This window comes from Mus caroli, unplaced genomic scaffold (assembly GCF_978045245.1).
Source record: "Mus caroli unplaced genomic scaffold, Mus_caroli_1 scaffold_2, whole genome shotgun sequence".
NCBI classification, from domain to species: Eukaryota; Metazoa; Chordata; class Mammalia; order Rodentia; family Muridae; genus Mus; species Mus caroli.
Window position 1 is genome coordinate 178,112,048 of NW_028227257.1, and position 17,827 is coordinate 178,129,874.

Sequence of the window (17,827 nt, forward strand, 5' to 3'; positions counted from 1 at the left end):
TTCCACCTCAGCAGCAGACACTGGCACAGCAAAGCTAAGCATGGTCATTCCACCCCTCTTAGTACAAAATGAAGACAACTGCTTGTTGGAAAGTTTGTCTCTTCCAAAAAGTCATATTGAAATGTATTTCACTGTAACTATATTAATAGACTTTTTTGATATGGTATATAGGCCATGAGGGAGATTGGTGTCTTTCTAAAAGGGTACGTTTAGTACCTCTTGGCCTCTTGTCTTTCTGCCTCTACCATGTGAAGGGATCACAAAAAGTCACTTGGCAGGACTCTCTATCACTTGAACTGAAGAAATGGAATCCATTGCTTCTACTCTCTCTCCCTCCTTTGGATTGAATGAGGAAGCCTACAGATCAGACACTGTAAGAGGTAGAATCCTGTAAGGAAAGTCAGCAGGGAGGCAAGGCTCACAGGCAAGAGGAGAACCTAAATACCTAAGGGGGGTGAGGGTAATTATGGAGCCAGATCCAGAGTCTGGCCACAGCTTCACCTTACAACCCAATGTGTGAACCAAAAGACTCTCCTGTGCTATGGCCCAGAGGGTAACAGTGTTGACTATGCAAGCCTGGTGACCCCACGTCTCTAGAAGCCACATAGAAAGCCAGATGTGGTGATGAACATCTGTAATCCTAGCACCACTATGGGGAAGATCGTGGGCAGTGACAAAATTCTCAGCTCTCAGGCCAGCTGGCCTGTGGTATATGCTGCAGTGGCAGAAACAAGGAGAGGGACCCTGCCTCAACAAGGAAGAACTGATTCCCAAAAGTTGTCTTTTGACCCTTTACATGCACCATGGCAAGTACATGTGTGTGCGCATATGCACACACACATGCACACACACACACACATGCACACACAGAAGATTTAAGCACTTTAATTTAAAGCCCCTTGAACAAGTGTTCATTTTTAATTTATTTGTCAATGGGAGCCACTGGGAAGATCTCTGTTTCCCACCGTGTCTTCTCCCACAATGCATTGGTTCATGAATGATGCCCACTGTACTTCTCAATAGTTTGCCTTTTAACTTGAGTTTCCTGTCCGAGGGTCCACTGCTTCTTTTAACCCATTTCCATGTGGCCTCCTGTATTAAATATGTTTCTTGTCGCTGTGAACAAACACCTTACAAGATGCAGCTTAAGGGAGGAGAGGTTTCCCCCTGGCTTACAGTTTTAAGGAATACATTCCATCATACTGGGAAAGCAGGAGTGTGAAGAAGTACTGTTCACACTGCATCCACAATCAGGAAGCAGAAAGAAGACAGGTAGTAGGACCATGATAAGACATCTCCAAGTCCATCCACTGTTTTTCCCAAGCTGGGAACCAAGTATAGAAACACAGACATATTGAGACATTTTTACATTCAAACCAAATTTCTAGAGTAACGTTTCTATAGCTCAGATCTTTTTTTTTTTTAAGATTTATTTATTTATTTATTATATGTAAGTACACTGTAGCTGACTTCAGACACACCAGAAGAGGGTGGCAGATCTCATTATGGGTGGTTGTGAGCCACCATGTGGTTGCTGGGATATGAACTCTGGACCTTCGGAAGAGCAGTCGGTGCTCTTAACCACTGAGCCATCTCACCAGCCCCCTATAGCTCAGATCTTAACATGTTATCCCATGTTTAAAATTGTGAATGACTGCTCATGGAATTCCAGACAATGTTCAAACTCCTTACTGTGTATCCAGTAGGTATTTAATATCTGCCCCAGGCAATCTTGGTCTCTTCTTCCTGATTCCCTCTTGTCTGTACAAGATCATGACACAATTGCTGGGACTTTGGATTCTTTCATCTGCACTAGAGTAATTTGTTGCCATTTTTTATACCTGGATCTATGCCCCACCTATGGCTTCTCTAAGCTCACCAAACCTTTCAAATCCCACCAGAAGCTGGGCGTGGCAGTGTACACTATGATTCTGGCATTTCACTGGCAGAGAAAGGAAGATAATGTGAGTTGAGGGCAATCTCAGCTCCATAGTGAATTCCAGGCAAGCCTTGGCTACATTGTAAGCCTCTGCCACAGACAGAACCCCACCAGAACCTTTGGAGCCACTTTGGAGGGCCCTGGATTATGTGCCTTTGCTCTATAATACATTGCGATTTCTCTGCTGTAACATTTACCTGACTGCATTGAAGTTATTTGTTTATTGGCCTTTCTAACTCTAAACTTCTTGACAGCAGGGTCCAAGTGATATTTAGACACATATTCATTCCTCAGCACTTACCGAGATGACATTGCCTGACATCCTCCATGAATTGTTTTAGAATGGGAAAATGTGAGGAAGGGTTAGAGCCCCAAGAAGGAGAGCAAGTCAGAAAGGGAAGAGAAAAGACCCAGGGCTTGCTGCTTAGGGAGAAAGAACTTGGTCACATAGTCTCCAAAGCAATCACAGATTTATTCTGCAAAGCCCAGACTACTGATGTCCCTGTCCAGGTACTAGCCTGAAATTTTCAAAACATATTTGATGAAAATTTAAGATTGAAACATGGAAAAGAGCGTGAACTTCATCAGGACTCAGCTTCAACTCTGCTCGCCGAGAGCTACCCTCTTCTTCCTGGACTTTCCTCCCTCCTCTCTTCCTTCCCCCTCCCTCCCCTCTCCCACCCCTCCTCTCCTTCCCCCTCCCCTCTCCTTTCCTCCACTCCCTTCCCTTTCTCTCCTTCATGACCTTGGTGCTTCAGGCCTTTGGAAAAATTATTAAAAGGGCTGTAAAAGCATCAGTAGCCAGGAGAACAGAAAGAAAACAAATAGTTATTGACACAGGTAATGTTCTCGTTTCCCTGTGGTAGTAGCATATGGTGAGGGGTGTAATGGCCTGGTGTAAAGCATTCCTAAACAATATTAATGACCAACTAGGTTAATGACCAAAGACTCAGCCTCTGGCCAAGAACACATCCTTCTGTTCATTAATTCTTGGGAAATGACCTTAGCCGTGCTCATTACAGCTCAATTACACTCAAGCCCCTCACAAGGAAAAAACACATTTGAGACTTAGTACCAAACTATGTCCCTCTTATACCTTGACACATGGGCAATAAAGACACAAAACAAGTTATTAGCTTAAATACCAAGCATGTAAAAGAAGCAAGGCTATTGCTTTATCAGCTTCCACAATCAATGAGAACTAAATTCCGTGACCTTAGAGGTCACAAAGCAAGCAAATCAGACGTTTCCTAGTGATTTACACACACGCTGGGTGTTCTCTGCAACCCAGCACAGTGCAGCACTAAACACGTGATTCCCAGATGTACAGTTTAGAGGAAAATCTAAAAATTCAAAGGGCAAGGTCTTTGCAGTAGGAAAAATGAAGCTGGCTTCTTCAGGGACTGGGAGCATGGCTAAGCAAGTCAACTTTAACCATGAGAACTTGATTTGATCCCAACAGCCACATACAAAGTTGGATGTGTGGGCATATGCTTATAATCCCAGTTCTGGAGAAATAGAGACAGAAATATTCTTAGTGCTTGCTGTCCAACCATCCCAATCAGTGAGCTCCAAGTCCTAGAGAGAGACTCTGCCTCACAATCAAGGGAGACAGATGGCTTCAGAGCCTAGGCTGACTTCCAACACGCATGTGCACACAGACCTATACAAAGATGACTATGTGCTGTGATTATAGTCTTGGCTTCTTCAGAGATCAGCCTATTGTTCAACCTGTTAGCTATGGACGGTGGGCTCTGAGTAAAGCCACATGGATAGGTTTCAAATCAAAGAGTAAAAGACCATCAAGGAACACGACGTTAAGTTACAGGCAATGAACAATATGCTACAGTGGTTAAAACTTACTCTAAACACTGCTGATCCCCACTTCATTCACAGAATCTCAGTATTCTGTTCACTTAAGTCTCACCTTAATGGCACACCTGACGGTGTGAGTTTCTGAAGGGACCTCAATAGAGATTTGCAGTTCTTCCTTGTCAACTCAGACATAGTTTGGGACCCAGGGTCACTGTGTACCTCAAGAATTTAGAAGCATATTTAGAAGCAACAATTATAGGCAACCCAGGCCTTGTGGAGAGGCTCTTGTCAGTCCTATAGTCAGCAGGCCAACTGTGGTTTTGGTGACAGTGGTGCCCCCTTGCCTACCATGTAAGTGAGGATAACTTCCAGAAGATTACAGGCTCCAGTGATGACATCATGTCAGGTTCCCAGTGTGGAGCACAGACAAGTCCAGAGTACCTCACAGGAACTCCTTATACTGAGTTGGGGTTATCTGAAGTCACAAGTGTATAAGTGGTGGCAGAAATGCTGGGTCTTCCCACACATGAGAATTAAATAGCTCATTTGGGACATTAATATTAGTTTCTTCCACATGTTCTTAGCTCAGTTGTGCCCTGCAGAAAAGTGCCACCTTATGATGGAATGGCACTTAGACCAGACCAGGTGGTATGTTTCACATGAGCAAAGTTGATTGAAAAGTCAAGGAAACATTTATCTCACTCAAATGCTGCCTTTCAACGTACATCAGTACAACGTCACTTTAATCCCAGCTGGGCCAACGCCCCCTCTTGGGCATGGCTTTGTTCTTCCTTCTCTTTAGGATTTCTGTGTTGCTCAAGGCATGCTTCTGCCCCAGATCTAATCACTGGCCTGCTGCAGCCTGCTCTGTTGCCTGCCCATCAGGCCTTACTGCCAGAAAATTCTACTGCAAGCAGCACCTTCCGTTCTGTGTAGCTAAGTGAATGGCAATCTATTATTCTTCAAACTCTATTCTCAGCCCAGTGTGGTGCATGCTAGGATGCCACCCTCCCCACAGTCCCCACCACTGGCCTTCTGAACGGCAAGCTAGACTCCATCACAGAGCAATTCCCCCAGAGCATCCCTGTTATAGACAGCCGTCTAGCAGTTCCTTCTGGAAACCCAGCGTCTCCCAAGTGCAGATAGGTCGAATGAGGGTCTCACCCAGAGGACTTGAAATGTGGTTCCTCAGCCAGTCCCAACAAATCCAGTTTCATTCCTCCTCTGAGGCTCCTCTGTGACTCCTCAGCTTCATTGAGGTCAGAATCTCTCCTGCCACCCCACCCCCCATAACAACACCCAACCTGTGGTCTTCCCCTGGGGAGATAATCTTTCTCTTCCCTCTGCCTCCTTAATTATGCACATTCTCCAAAAGGGTTCTGTGTCATTTTCCTCTTCCACAAACTCTGTTTTGATAAGATTTCTAGAGTGTACCTTGCTGGACTCCTTCTTTTCACCACTAGTACTCTTGGTTTTGGTATGGGCCTCTTTCCTACTGTACAGTGTTTCAAGACACTTTCCCATGCTCTTCCTTTTGTCACTCCCTCTTCAGCTATGTGCCACCTCCACGAGAAAGTTTCTGCCACCACCTAGTCTAAACTGCCATCTGAACACTGTCTGAAAATCACCATTTAACTAGGTATAAGGTGTTTCTTTCCTGATGGCTCACCTGTCTGTGCCCAATTTGTTTTGCTTTTTTGCTTTTCCAAAAGAAACCGTAAGCTTGGTGACTGCAGAAGCCTTGTTTGTCTTGTTTGCTGCTTTATCCCCTGTGTGGAAGCATATTAGGAACCAAAGACACACACAGATCGCTAGCGAGGTGCCTTCCTAGCATGTGCCATGACCTAGGCTTAATCCCAGGCACCAGAAAGAAAGCTTGAGTGTCAGGAAGAGAATAGCTGCTCAATAAAGTGTGTTGGGTAAGTGGACGAGATGCACTCTGTTTATGAGACACGATCTATTAAGGAAAGCAGATGTGTATGTTAGATAATCACATAGCAATAAAAGAAACCACAGGAAAACATCTGTTTGGAAGTATCAGTCTTGAGTCAGTGTTCTTGGTGGACAGAAGTACGCCTGTGTACCATGTAACATTTTGGTCAACAAAGGGCTGACTGCTCAAAGGACAGTGGTCCTGTAAGATTATAGCAGAATTGTACATTTCTACTGTGAGTGGCACAAAGCCAGCCCAGCACAGAGGTGTGTACATCACTCAGGTTTGTGGTGATGCCCCCAGCGCAGAGGTGTGGTACATCAGTCAGGTTTTGGTGATGCTGGTATAAATGAGATTCCTATGTTGGCATCCGTATTAAAGTGTAGCACATATGACTGGGTACAATGCATTCTCCTTTATAATAGGAGCAGCAGCTCTGGTACTGGGTTATGTGTTTGCTCCATTATGCTTATAATCTTTATGGTATTTTCCTACTTATTTGAAAAGTGACTGTAATGTTACATGGGAGCAGCCTGATATGTTTCATGTTTAGTCCATCAGATGATTGCATCTTACATAAGCCTACTCCAAAATAATGCAGTCACCTTGAAACTTGTGTCTCAGCGTGTGGTCATTGTGAAGCAATGGAGGGACTGAGGTTGGAGCCGTGGGAAGGGGCAATGGCTTGATGTTTAGATCAGACATGTGGAGTATTAGAAGCCTGAGGCTCATCTCAGGCGCCATCAAGTATCAGTGGAAATTTTCAATGGAAAAATGACAGCTTAGATCTTTTAAATACACTTTTGGCGAAGTTTTAAGGAAAGACAACAGTACAAAGAGATCAGAAGCAGGTAGCAGGCAAGAGGCAGCACAGATGGCCCAGGTAGGATGTGTGCTTCTGCCAAGGAGAGAGAAAGGGGGTAACAGGTGGGAAGAACCAGTTTTGACAGAGTCTGAGAAATCGGGAACAGCTCAGCCTGAGGCTAACTAGGGCGGGTGGATGAGAGACAGCTCAGAATCAAAGATGGTTCCCAGTCAACAGGCCAAATGGCATCACCACCCGTGAACTGAAAGTATATAGATGAGGATGAAGCCCAGAAATCGTTGCAGGGAGGCGAGGGACTGAGTTTGAGGCACCTGTGGGATAAGCAAGGGGATAAATCTGATACATTTGAGTTTGTAGTTGTTAGAGCCTGGGGGCCAGGCTGGTGCTGAAGGTCTGATTTGGAAACCACCAATGTGCAGATTGCTAATACCACAGGTATGCGTGATGTTGCTAGGGGAGATGAATTGGATCTACCACTCAGGAAATTGCTTCCCCAGGTCTAGACTGTGAGACTGAGACTTCAATATCCAGGATTGTAAAGAGCGTTCATTATGATACAGTGTGAGCCACCAGCCAGTGTTACCTTGACACCAGAATTCAGTTCTCCTCACTTGCAGTTTCCCTCGCTCGGTATTTACCACATGGTCTTTGTTAAGCCGGTTTTCAGAACCTTTGATGGTGACCAGGCTAAATACCATGTGTTCCATTAAAACTCCCATCCTGGCGCAGAGCTCAATGAGAACCCGCTACCTATATTTGCAACATATGTTCTCCAAACTGCTATTAAGCTTTGCAAAGCAGCCATGCAATTAATTTTTAACAGAGATGCTCTTGCAGCCGCTGCCCCATCATGTGTGGCAGCTCTGAAAGGCATGCGTCTGACATTTGCCAGAGAGAACATATTGCTGCCTATACTTTAGTCATTTATCTTCAGAGGGTAAGAGACTTTTGTTGGTGGTTGAAGACAGGAATGTAAATTTCAATCTGTGTGTGACTGGAATGGTTTTTCATGACCCTGGAAACATCTTTTTCCAAAATGCAAAAAAGTGGTCATTTGTTTCCTAGATTTGGGTGCTGAGACAGAATTAGGCAATTACTAATTTTTTTTTAAATTGAGTTTGGCTCATACAGGAATCCAAAGAGCTAAGTTCAGATAGATAGAAGGATAGTCCTTTTATGTTAGTTTAAGATAAAGCAGACACTTACTAACACTGAGCCTGTGTTTGCTTTGGGCTGAGAGCAGTACTAAGTACTTTGCATGTGTAGCTCAGTGAATTATCTTGAGTCATATATAGTAATTGCCATTGCATTTTACAGAAGGTGAGATTTGTTTGATCTTCCAAAAAAAAATCAGACAATTCGGTTTCTCTAAATATATTTATTTTGAAGGAAAGTTGGCCAGTGCTTGGTTGATGTTTTATCTCTCTTGGCAATTTTATTGGAGCCTTATTGTGGTATATTAGGTACAAAGACTATTACAAATGGGCGTCTTTTATTTCTGCCTTGCCAGACTCCCCTCCTTCTTCTGGATATAGCCCTTCTCTGTTCAGAAGCTGGTCTCTCTACTCCATTTGATTGGGTGGCATTACCAGCCAGTTGATATAGCTCTTACTTCCTCAAAGGTATGTGTTCCAGAATCCAACCTGCCTAGTCAGAAACCCCTGTCATCAGACCTTGTTATTGGCCCAGGGACAGCTCATTATCCAGAGGGTCAGAGAGACTATGTAAGCCATAAGCAGCTGAGGGAAAGCTTGCTTACTTATCTGTCCTTATTGACCCTCAGGACTGGTCACCATAGGGATGCTTCTGGGGGAAGGATTCCAAGATAAACACTTCAATTATTTACTTTTTTCCCTGTTTTTAAAAATGTTGTGGTTTGAGCAAGTTTCTGTTATTTAAATATAATAAGACAGATCAGATAAAAATGAAAGTTTACAAATCTAACAAAAATTATAATGAGTTAGCATTATTGTCATTGACATCAAATCTCTCCTTTTTAAAGGGATACATTTATACATTAAACACTAGCTAAAACTCACTAATATCAAGATTTTAGTTATGGATCAAGAAATTGAACCTTAGAAGATAGATAACTGAATTTAAGGAGGATATTAGCTATTGACTTAGATGTAACAATGATATAACCACTTCCCATAGAAGTTTGGGAACAGCTCTCCTAGAGAGTAAATAACATTATTAATAAGCTCTACCTTATACCCAGATACCTAGTACGGTTGGATGACCCAGTGTGAGGACTTTTAGAAATCCACACCTGTATTAGCATCTCCTTCTTCTTCTCTAACTTTCTACACAGGTCATTAACGTAAGCATGGTAGCTCAGCAGCATCACAAGCCTTCTGGGGCATGTTGGGCAGGCAATTTACCTTCTCTGGACCTTAGTTTCTTCATAGAACAGGGGGATACATTGCCTGACTTTCTTGTACTGTGGAGCACGTTTAGCAAAACTACAGACACAAAAGCAGTTTGGAAACATCAAAATTAGTAATAGTAGCACAGAAGCCAGGTTTCTTGGGGAAGAACTTGAATTCTATTTACTTTTTGTCATTTGGGATGTGAGGAAAGTTCATTATAAACCCTGAATAAATCTGTCACAGGTCAGAGAGAGGGAGGAGCTAATACCATGGTGATAGAACAAAGACTTTAACTCTTCCAAGAACACCTCCATCTGCCCTCCTGACCTTTTAACCATTTGTGCTCCCAAAGAAATACATCCATAGCTGTCAGATCTTCATGTGCCAAACACATCCAGACTCCATTAAAATTCACTCACTCTCTTGACTTTAAATTCCCTCTCTTGGCTCCCCATTTGTAACATTTTTACCTAAGCTTCAGTAAGCCCCTCTATGGTTGTGCCTTAGAGCCTTTGAATCCAGGCCTTCAGTCCTGGGCTCATTTAGTGATGTGCTCTGTTAAGCCTCGTTTATTTATGTGATTCTATCAAGTTGTCTTACATACACATCTCATTTAGAGAGGTTGTCTTCTCATTTCCAGGAAGCTACCCTGTCTGTTCAACTCAGTTGTAAGTTTGTTAAAGTCAGTGATAAGCCTCCATATTCCTTATAGTCAGCAAATAATAGTTAAGAGGAAGATGTCTAAATGAGAAAAAATGGCTTAGGGAAAAAGAATTTGAGAAAGCTTGTGCATTCCAAAAAAAAAGGTCAGACATCTGAAAGTAACTCATTTCATTCGATTCTTACCTTCATTACAAAGATTCGCTTATAAATTTCTCTTACCTATGAATTTGAGTTTTTACCCATTAAATCTCTCTACTGTTAAACATGACCTTGGCAAATTCTTTCTTAACACAATCAAACAAACAAAAAAACCAAACAACAACAACAGTTCAAGGACTAGAACATTGATCACATGAGGAGTCTCTTGTAGATAAAATATTGTCCTTCCTGTTAGTGTTAACCCAAGTATCTTTCACCAGCAACTTGTACCTTCTTTTCAACCTTGCATATTAATGCAGAAAAATAATAGATATTAAATAAGAGGACAAGACTTTCTGACTGGAAACACTGGAAGAAAAGAATGTTCAAATATATACTCATCTAATGTGTTAGAAGATCCTGTGTGTCAAATTCTTTGATTTAATACTGTAGCAGTAAGCCTTGGTTTTGGGACTCTGGACCATCAATTTCAGGTGTGTGACCATTGACAGGTCCTCGATGTTTGATTCCCAGGTGTTTTTGTCTCAAAAAAAAAGTCTTGGAAGAGATTGGATAACATATGGAAAGACATTCTGTTTATAGAACAGCACAGTTCCCATTATTTATTGCTTCACAGCTTAACTTAGTCTAAAAACTAGTGTAGGACTGTCACTATGGTGCACAGTATAAATGAACTTGCCACCAAGGCTCAGGAACCTGAGTTGGTTCCCCAGGGCCCATGTGGTAGAAAAACAGAACTGACTCTTAAAATTTGTCCTCAGATTTCCCCATGCATATTGATAGACAGACAGACACACACGTGTAAATGTAACAAAAACAAATTTTAAAAATGTTTTAATCTTCTTATCTCAAAGGCATGAGCCTTTGTCATCTAAAGCATGAAATGGCATATGACAACCTTGGCAGCCTCTTAGTCATATATGTATATTCTGGATGCACAAAATGAGTGATCACCAAGGCAGGTATGGTGTCACATGCTTATAAGCCTGACACTCAGGAAGTAGAAAGAGGCAAGAAGATCAAGTGTTTCAAGAAAGACTGGGTTACATAAAATACCTTATACCAATATATATATATATATATTAATCAATCAAGCAATCAATAACAAACCTCTGGATGGCAGCATGCTTCAGTCATTTCAGTTTTTCTGAACTCACATGGTCTCAACAAATGACAAATGACCTGTTCTACAGTTAGTTGTATGGAGTAGCATCAGGAACAAGGCAGTGTCTTCTTTGGATTCCTAGAATCTCTACATCGATGGGTAGGTGAGTCTCTGATGCATGTGAGGCTGTCTTCTCACCAGGGCTAATCTGCCCTTCCACTCACCCTTCATCAATTCTTCGAGTTGCTCCGACTTTCACAAGCATCTGACCCTTCCTACCCTCCATGGAAAGAATCAGTGTAGTACTCCCATAGGGCTAGTACACAATGCTGGACTCCTCCCGAAAGACCCACATCTAACTGGCAAAGGTACGTTAGGCACTGTCCTGGGGTCAGTGGGTTTTGTTCAGGGGAATAAAGCAGGCTTCTTTGGGATTGAGCTCTTGACAGGAGAGTGTAAACAACCAGCTAATGATCGGAAACATACTTTCTCTGGCAGAAAAGCCACCTGGGTGAAACCAAACGCCACCTTTTTAAAAAAGCAATGCTGGGTTGGGGGGGGGGGGAAGGTGACAACATTGAATAAAGTACTCAAGCTGGCTATTCAGGAACTTTATCCTAGATAGCATATTTACAGAGCTTAAATTTTGCCCAACAGAAAGAAAGGTGCATTAGACCCTCCCCGTTAGCAAACTACATAACCAGGATAGGAGAAGGGACATGCTCAATATTACCAGTAAGTGGTGAAGCTGGAGACAGAATGCAGGGATCTTTAGCTTTCCAGAACCAAACAAAGATTTCAGCTGACTGGACTCCTGCAGCCCAAGGACTGCACAGCAGCAAACCACAGCTACACTCAGGCCACAGGGTATCGACCATCCCTGAAACCATGCTGTCGTGAGCTATGGCTTTTGCTATTATACCATGCTACTCTCCCCAGCGAGCAGGTGCTTGATAAATACTGAGAGCTTATTGGCTAATTAATGAGAGGATACATAATAATTCATATAGTTTCTTTCCTGAACTCACAGCTAAGTCAGTTCCACTAAATGGCCTCTTCTTCCCATTTCTTTTCTCTCACACTTGCTTATAAATTATCAAAAAACATATCTAGGAAGCAATTACTTTGGAATTTACCCTTTTAAAAAGCAGAACATACCAACGTTCTTAGGAGAACTCTTCCTTGAACTAAGTGTGAACTAGAAGTGACTCTGGTTATGTGCAGTGCTCCTGGAAGGCTCTGACCTAATGGTCCACAGCTGTGTCAAGGGCTATTTTCCTAGCTTCCCAGAGAGAAAAGATCACAATCTTTTCAACCAGGCAGGAAGTGAGTGCTAGGCAAGGTAGAGGATAACTCTGAACTGAAAAGATAGCCAAGACGATATCAATATTAATATTATTAGGAGCCCACATGGTGGTGCATGGCATTGATAGCCCAATGAGTTAGGATGCAAAGCTTTGTTTTGCTTGAGTACAAAGTATTCATCCTCAGAGTCATGTAGTAAAAACAGACATACATCTAAGCATCAGTGCAGAGGCAGAGAGGCAGGCCTAACAAACTTTTTACTCTCTATGAACATACTGCAGAATTTATATTTACCTAGTAATATTAGACAACATGTATGTATATTCACACATAGAAGGATATGTGATTATATTTTTTGCATATGTTCATGATTCCAGCATTCTTCTAAGTATCCTACTCCTCACAGACATTGGCATACAGTGTTAGCAACCATAACAGATACTCAGAAATTTGACCACGGACTCGTTTGACCCACAGTAGACAATGAAATATGTAGCAATATCGCACAGTGGCCTTAGTAACCAGGGAAGCCATTTAAAGAGTAATGGCTATAGCAATGACTTTCACTCCTAATTCCTCCTTCTGGTAGACCAGAAGTCCAAGAGGCCCAAGCAATTTCTAGCAATTCAAATGACTCCATGGACCAAATGTGTATGTATGTGTGTGTGTGTGTGTGTGTGTAAACACACATACATACATATATACATATACATATATATGTGTGTGTGTGTGTGTGTGTGTGTGTGTGTGTGTGTGTGTGTGAGTATGCTAACGGAGCACAAGGAGGAAGTCCCTCTTAATTTGATGAGGCTCGCCACTTAGGAGGCAAGCTCTCTAGCCACTCCTCCCAGTCGCCTTAATAAACTCATCAACCCTCACCAAGCTGCACTTTCCCATCTCCATCAGAAAACACAGATCAATACACCGTACAGAAGCACTTAGACTCTGCTCATAAACTCTCCAGAGTAAACGTTAGGTACATTCCCACGCCAAGCTGACGCAGCCTTCTTCCGGAGGCAGCATTGCCAGGGCCTGTGAATTGGGCAGCAGAGGAGGAGGGAGGGGAGCCAAGACAGCAAAGCAAACTGAATCCAGGGTCAAGTCAAAAGCCAGTTGGGTTGCAAGGGGCTTGGTGCTGTCCTTGCCTGCTTCAAAGCACTAAGAGCAACAGCTTTCTTAACATTGTAAAAACCGTAGGGATCTAAAGTAGGTCAGCAGTTCACACACATATAAATGTCAGTTCTCCCTGCCAGCTGGAGATGGGAGAGCAGTGTCCACTAATCTGACAGCCGAATGGCCACCCTGAACCACCCTGGGTTCTCTAGGGGAACCTGAGAAGGTAGCCTTATTCATTCAGTCTGGAGCACCCCCCCCCAAAAAAAAACAATTAAAATAATCTTTTTGTAAACCCCACAGCTGGCATGGAAAGAAATCAAACAAACAAGCACGACTCTCAGAATTTAGATTGAAAGACCCCAGAGCAAAGGATGCTGAGCGAACGGGAGGCATCTTGAGATCCATTCGGAGGCACCCTCGGCACCTGTTTGTAAGCACGTCTCTCAAAATAGCACGCAGCAGCAACAAGTTTCTAAAATGGCAAATCTACTGCTTCTTTTCCCTGAGAGTGCTTAGTCACGCTAATCCTCTGACCCAAGAAATCCTTTCACAGGAGCCTGCTGGATGAAGCAGAGCCGTGCGTGTCTGCAGCCATGACAGCAGCCGCAGCAGTTAGCAGCAGTCCCTGAGGCCAGCAGTGGAAGGCTGGAGTGGGGGCCTCCTGGGCCCCACCTCCTGCCCAGCACACTCACCATCAGCAGGCTGAGAGCGGAGTCCGGCACCAGCTGCACTGCCATGGTCCCTGATTGCAACTCCCATGCACAGACGTTTCTGCTGAATCAGTCTGCCTGGGCCCAGGGCAGCGGCAGAGCATCTACGGGCACCTAGGGCAAAGCAGCCGGACATACAGACTTAGGGAGCCAAGGGCTCAAGGTGAAGCTAGGCCACATTTCCCACAGGGTGGGGAGAGGGGCAGGGGGATGTTGAGAAGATGGGGTGGGAACTGTGCTTAGGAAGAGCAAAAAATACATATGGAGCAGAAGGAGCATAGCACGCTGCAGTTATTTAAAGGTGAGCTCTCCCTAGCTTCTCCAAGCTGCATGCAGAAACCACATGGAACACAAACGCAGCCCAGGAGCCTGAAATGCAGCAATTCTAGCTGCCACCTTAGCCTAGGCAACAATTCTGCTTTGAACTGACAATTAAAATAAAACATTCCCCGCTGCAGATAAATCAGCCAGCCCGACCAACACCCCGCCCCCCCTGCATCTCTCAGCAAATTCTGCTGCATAAACATGCGGAATGTCACAACCTACCGGCTTGCAATCTGGTCAGTTGCTTTTCCCTGCAGCAGAAAGGTGTGTCTCTTCTGCTAAAGCAAGTATCTGGGAGGGAGAGGGCCGAGTCTGACCAGCCAGCACTGGGCAGTCACTGGAGATCAGAAGATGCCCTCAGGATGAGTGAGGAGCAACTCACTTAGGAATTGACCCCTTCCATCTTCCCCCAAATCTACTTTTCCTCTCCAAGTAGACTGCCTGCAGAGCTCCCCGCAGGGCTGATACTTAGGAAGAGCATGGGATTATACTGCCTGTTCTGTGAGCGTTCTGATCCCTCTGCCTGTACCACATGTACACTGCCAGACACCCTCTACCTCTCTCTCTCTCTCTCTCTCTCTCTCCCTTCCTCCCTCCCTCCCTTCCTCCCTCCCTTCCCTTCACTCCCATCTCTCCACAGGGCTGCCTGTTAGGAATTTTGAAGGATCCTCCCTAGTGCAGAAGAGGGAGGGCAGAGGAGCTAATTTGGAAGAAAGGACATTGCTTAAGACAAAAAGGCAAATTGAAAATCCTATCGTTGGGATACTTTCCCTCGAAGATGTCAATGGAAAACGAAAAGCAGGAGGCTGCCCACCGGTTTTGTTTTATACCATATATACTACATATTCAGTGTCGCTTAAGTCTTTCTCCAAATTAGATAAATCAAGGCATCTTTATGGGAGCACAGCGATATTCATAGACTCGTATAGACTCTCATTCAATTACAAGTGTCCATTGCTGGCACTTCTTGCAGTGGTGTTTAATGTCTTTTTCTGATCTCTGCTTTCACTCACCTATTGTAAAGACCCCTAAATGCCTGGAAATTAACTGGGTGGTGTGAAATGCAGAGACAAGGGACTGATGTTGTACATGAGGAACCTGGGAAAGGAAGAAATAAATCGCTTTTACATGTTCCTAGGAATAAGTGTTGCTGCTGTCCCTATGTATTTTATGTGTGGGTGTGTGCATGCACTCGCATGCACTTGTGTGTGCATGTGTGTTCACAAATCCACGTGCAGATGTATATGCATATGCATGTGGAGGCCAGAGGGTAACCTCAGATATCATTGCTTAGGCTCTGTCAACCTTGATTTTGTTTCACAGACCTGTTTTTTGTTTTTTGTTTTTGTTTTCTAACTAAGCTAGACTAGATACTATCTAGGGAGCCCCAATTCCTGGCTAGCCGCATCTCACCAACATGGCAATCATACGTGTGTGCCACCTTGCCCAGACTTGCATCTGCGGGATATGGGATCCAACTCAGGTCCTCACAAGTGCAAGACAAGTATTGTAGCAGTGGCCATCTTCCAGCTGAATGTACTCTCTAAGGCAGTGGGTCTCGGCCCGGGGGTTGGGATCCCCATGGGGTAGCGTATCAGATGTTTACATTATGATTCTTAACAGTAACGAAGTTACAGTTACGAGGTAGCATTGAAAAGTATTTTATGGTTGAGGGTCACCACAACATGAGGAACTGCATTAAAAGGTCACAGGATTAAGAAGGTTGAGAACCACTGCTCTAAGGTGTTTATATGTCCACCATAGAACTAAGCACAGAATAGTCACTAAATCTCATGAATGGATGAAAGAGAGAGAGAGAGACAGAGACAGAGAGACAGAGAGAGAGAGAGAGACAGAGAGAGAGAGAGAGAAAGAAAGAAAGAAAGAAAGAAAGAAAGAAAGAAAGAAAGAAAGAAAGAAAGAAAGAAAGAAAGAAAGAGAGAGAGAAAAGATGCTCTTCTAATTTCTCCTGTGGTGCCCTAATTACCTGGAACCTTTATTTCATGTTACTTGATTGGATTCAAATATCATTGACCTCAGGAGTCCCTGAGAGAATCATTTTCTGCCACCAGGTACTTGACGATTCAAAGTCCAGAACTGTGAGGAGATTCTGGACACACTAGAGTGTCAAAATACTTAAAACTTAATATTGGCAATCAAGAAATGATGACATGAGAAACAAATCTTGTTAGTGACTTAGGGACCTTCACTCTGGCTCATCCTCACCCATAGTCTTCTGAATGTTCAGCTGATACTTGCACAGTGCCTGCTTTGCCCTTCTGCCTTCAAAGAACTTTCCATCTTGGAGGAGGTGGGATGTACACAGGAACTATTTACAAATGTAAGCTATGGACAATGCTATCAGGTGCTTAAAAACATGGACTTAGGTAGCATGGAGACAGGAGAGTCCTTTCTGGTTAGTCTCTGAGATGAGTTCCAAGGAATAACCAGGTATCTTGTAAAATGTTTCTGCTCTGCTTAGTTCTATGTGGACCATGTACTTGTGAAATGTAGAACACATTGCAGTTGAAGCTACTTCAAGTGGTGCATGTGGACAGGGGCTGGATTTATACTACAGAAATAGGCAGAGGTGGCTTCGAGTGTGGAGAAATCCAGGTTGAGCAAAAGGATGGAGAGATAAACTTAAGAGACATTCATCTACCACAGTTGTGGCCCTTGGCACATTTGCCTTTGTTTATGGCTTCCTTTGTGTAGAGATACTTACCACATATCTGCTGGAGCCCAGATTCCCTCAACAAATGAAGGCATCCAACCCATCTCTTGTGTGCACCTCACTGAAAGGAAGAAATGCTCTCAGGGGCTGTGAGTCGAATGGAGTAGAAGAAATTACAAGATAGAATTCCCTCTACCCCAGTACAGTGTACATGATTACCCAGTCCCAGAGCCTGGACAAATCATGGAGCGGGTGGGGATAGCAAATAGCACTAGGGTTAAAATGGCCTTGACAGCAGCTAGGGCACCATAATTGGAAAGGGGTTGGATTTTAGGGAAAACAAGGGCCCAAGAAAATCCAGGAAGTAAGCAAATCAAATAGGCTAAAAGTATATGTATTGTATTTTTTAGATGCCAAAGTTTTCACACGTGGCTATGAAATAGTTCCTGGCTTTTCTGTTTGGGCATTTATAGGTGTTTTATATTATTAACACTTTTTATTTTCTTAAATTTAAGTTTTGTCAATTTTATACATATATGCACGGAACAGTGAACATAGCTACTCGTTATTATCTTCTAAGTGGAGAGGAATAATCCAGTGTCAAAACTGGATACACTTTTTGTTTATTTGCACAGCTCTAAACATCAAGACATGGCCAGTGGTAAGCTGAGAAATGAGAAGGGTGTCACATATTACAGTTAAGGAGTCAGGAGTAAGAGCTCACTCTGGGAGAGAGCAGAATGTAGGCAGTGAGTGAAAAGGGGGAATAGACAGAGTGAAGGAGCCATCAGAAAGACGGGGAGCACCCTCAAGGGTAGGGGAGCACCCCCAGAGAGTGGAAGAGCACCCTCAGAGGGAGGGGAAGCACCCCCAGATGGTGGGGAGC

General features: G+C 43.6%; 1 protein-coding gene across 2 annotated transcripts in view; it reads right to left on the reverse strand.

Moving 5' to 3' along the window:
- Positions 1 to 14,769, reverse strand: part of Frmd4a (FERM domain containing 4A) — a 600,187-nt gene extending 585,418 nt beyond the window's left edge. For both annotated transcript variants that reach the window (XM_029471433.2, XM_021186444.2), the window contains exons 1-2: positions 14,490 to 14,769; positions 13,926 to 14,057 (exon numbers count right to left, since the gene is read on the reverse strand). In XM_029471433.2, coding sequence (XP_029327293.1) covers positions 13,926 to 13,970 — 45 coding nt within the window. In that variant the 5' untranslated portion in view covers positions 13,971 to 14,057; positions 14,490 to 14,769. The remainder of the gene's footprint in view (positions 1 to 13,925; positions 14,058 to 14,489) is intronic.
- Positions 14,770 to 17,827: the final 3,058 nt, after the last annotated feature.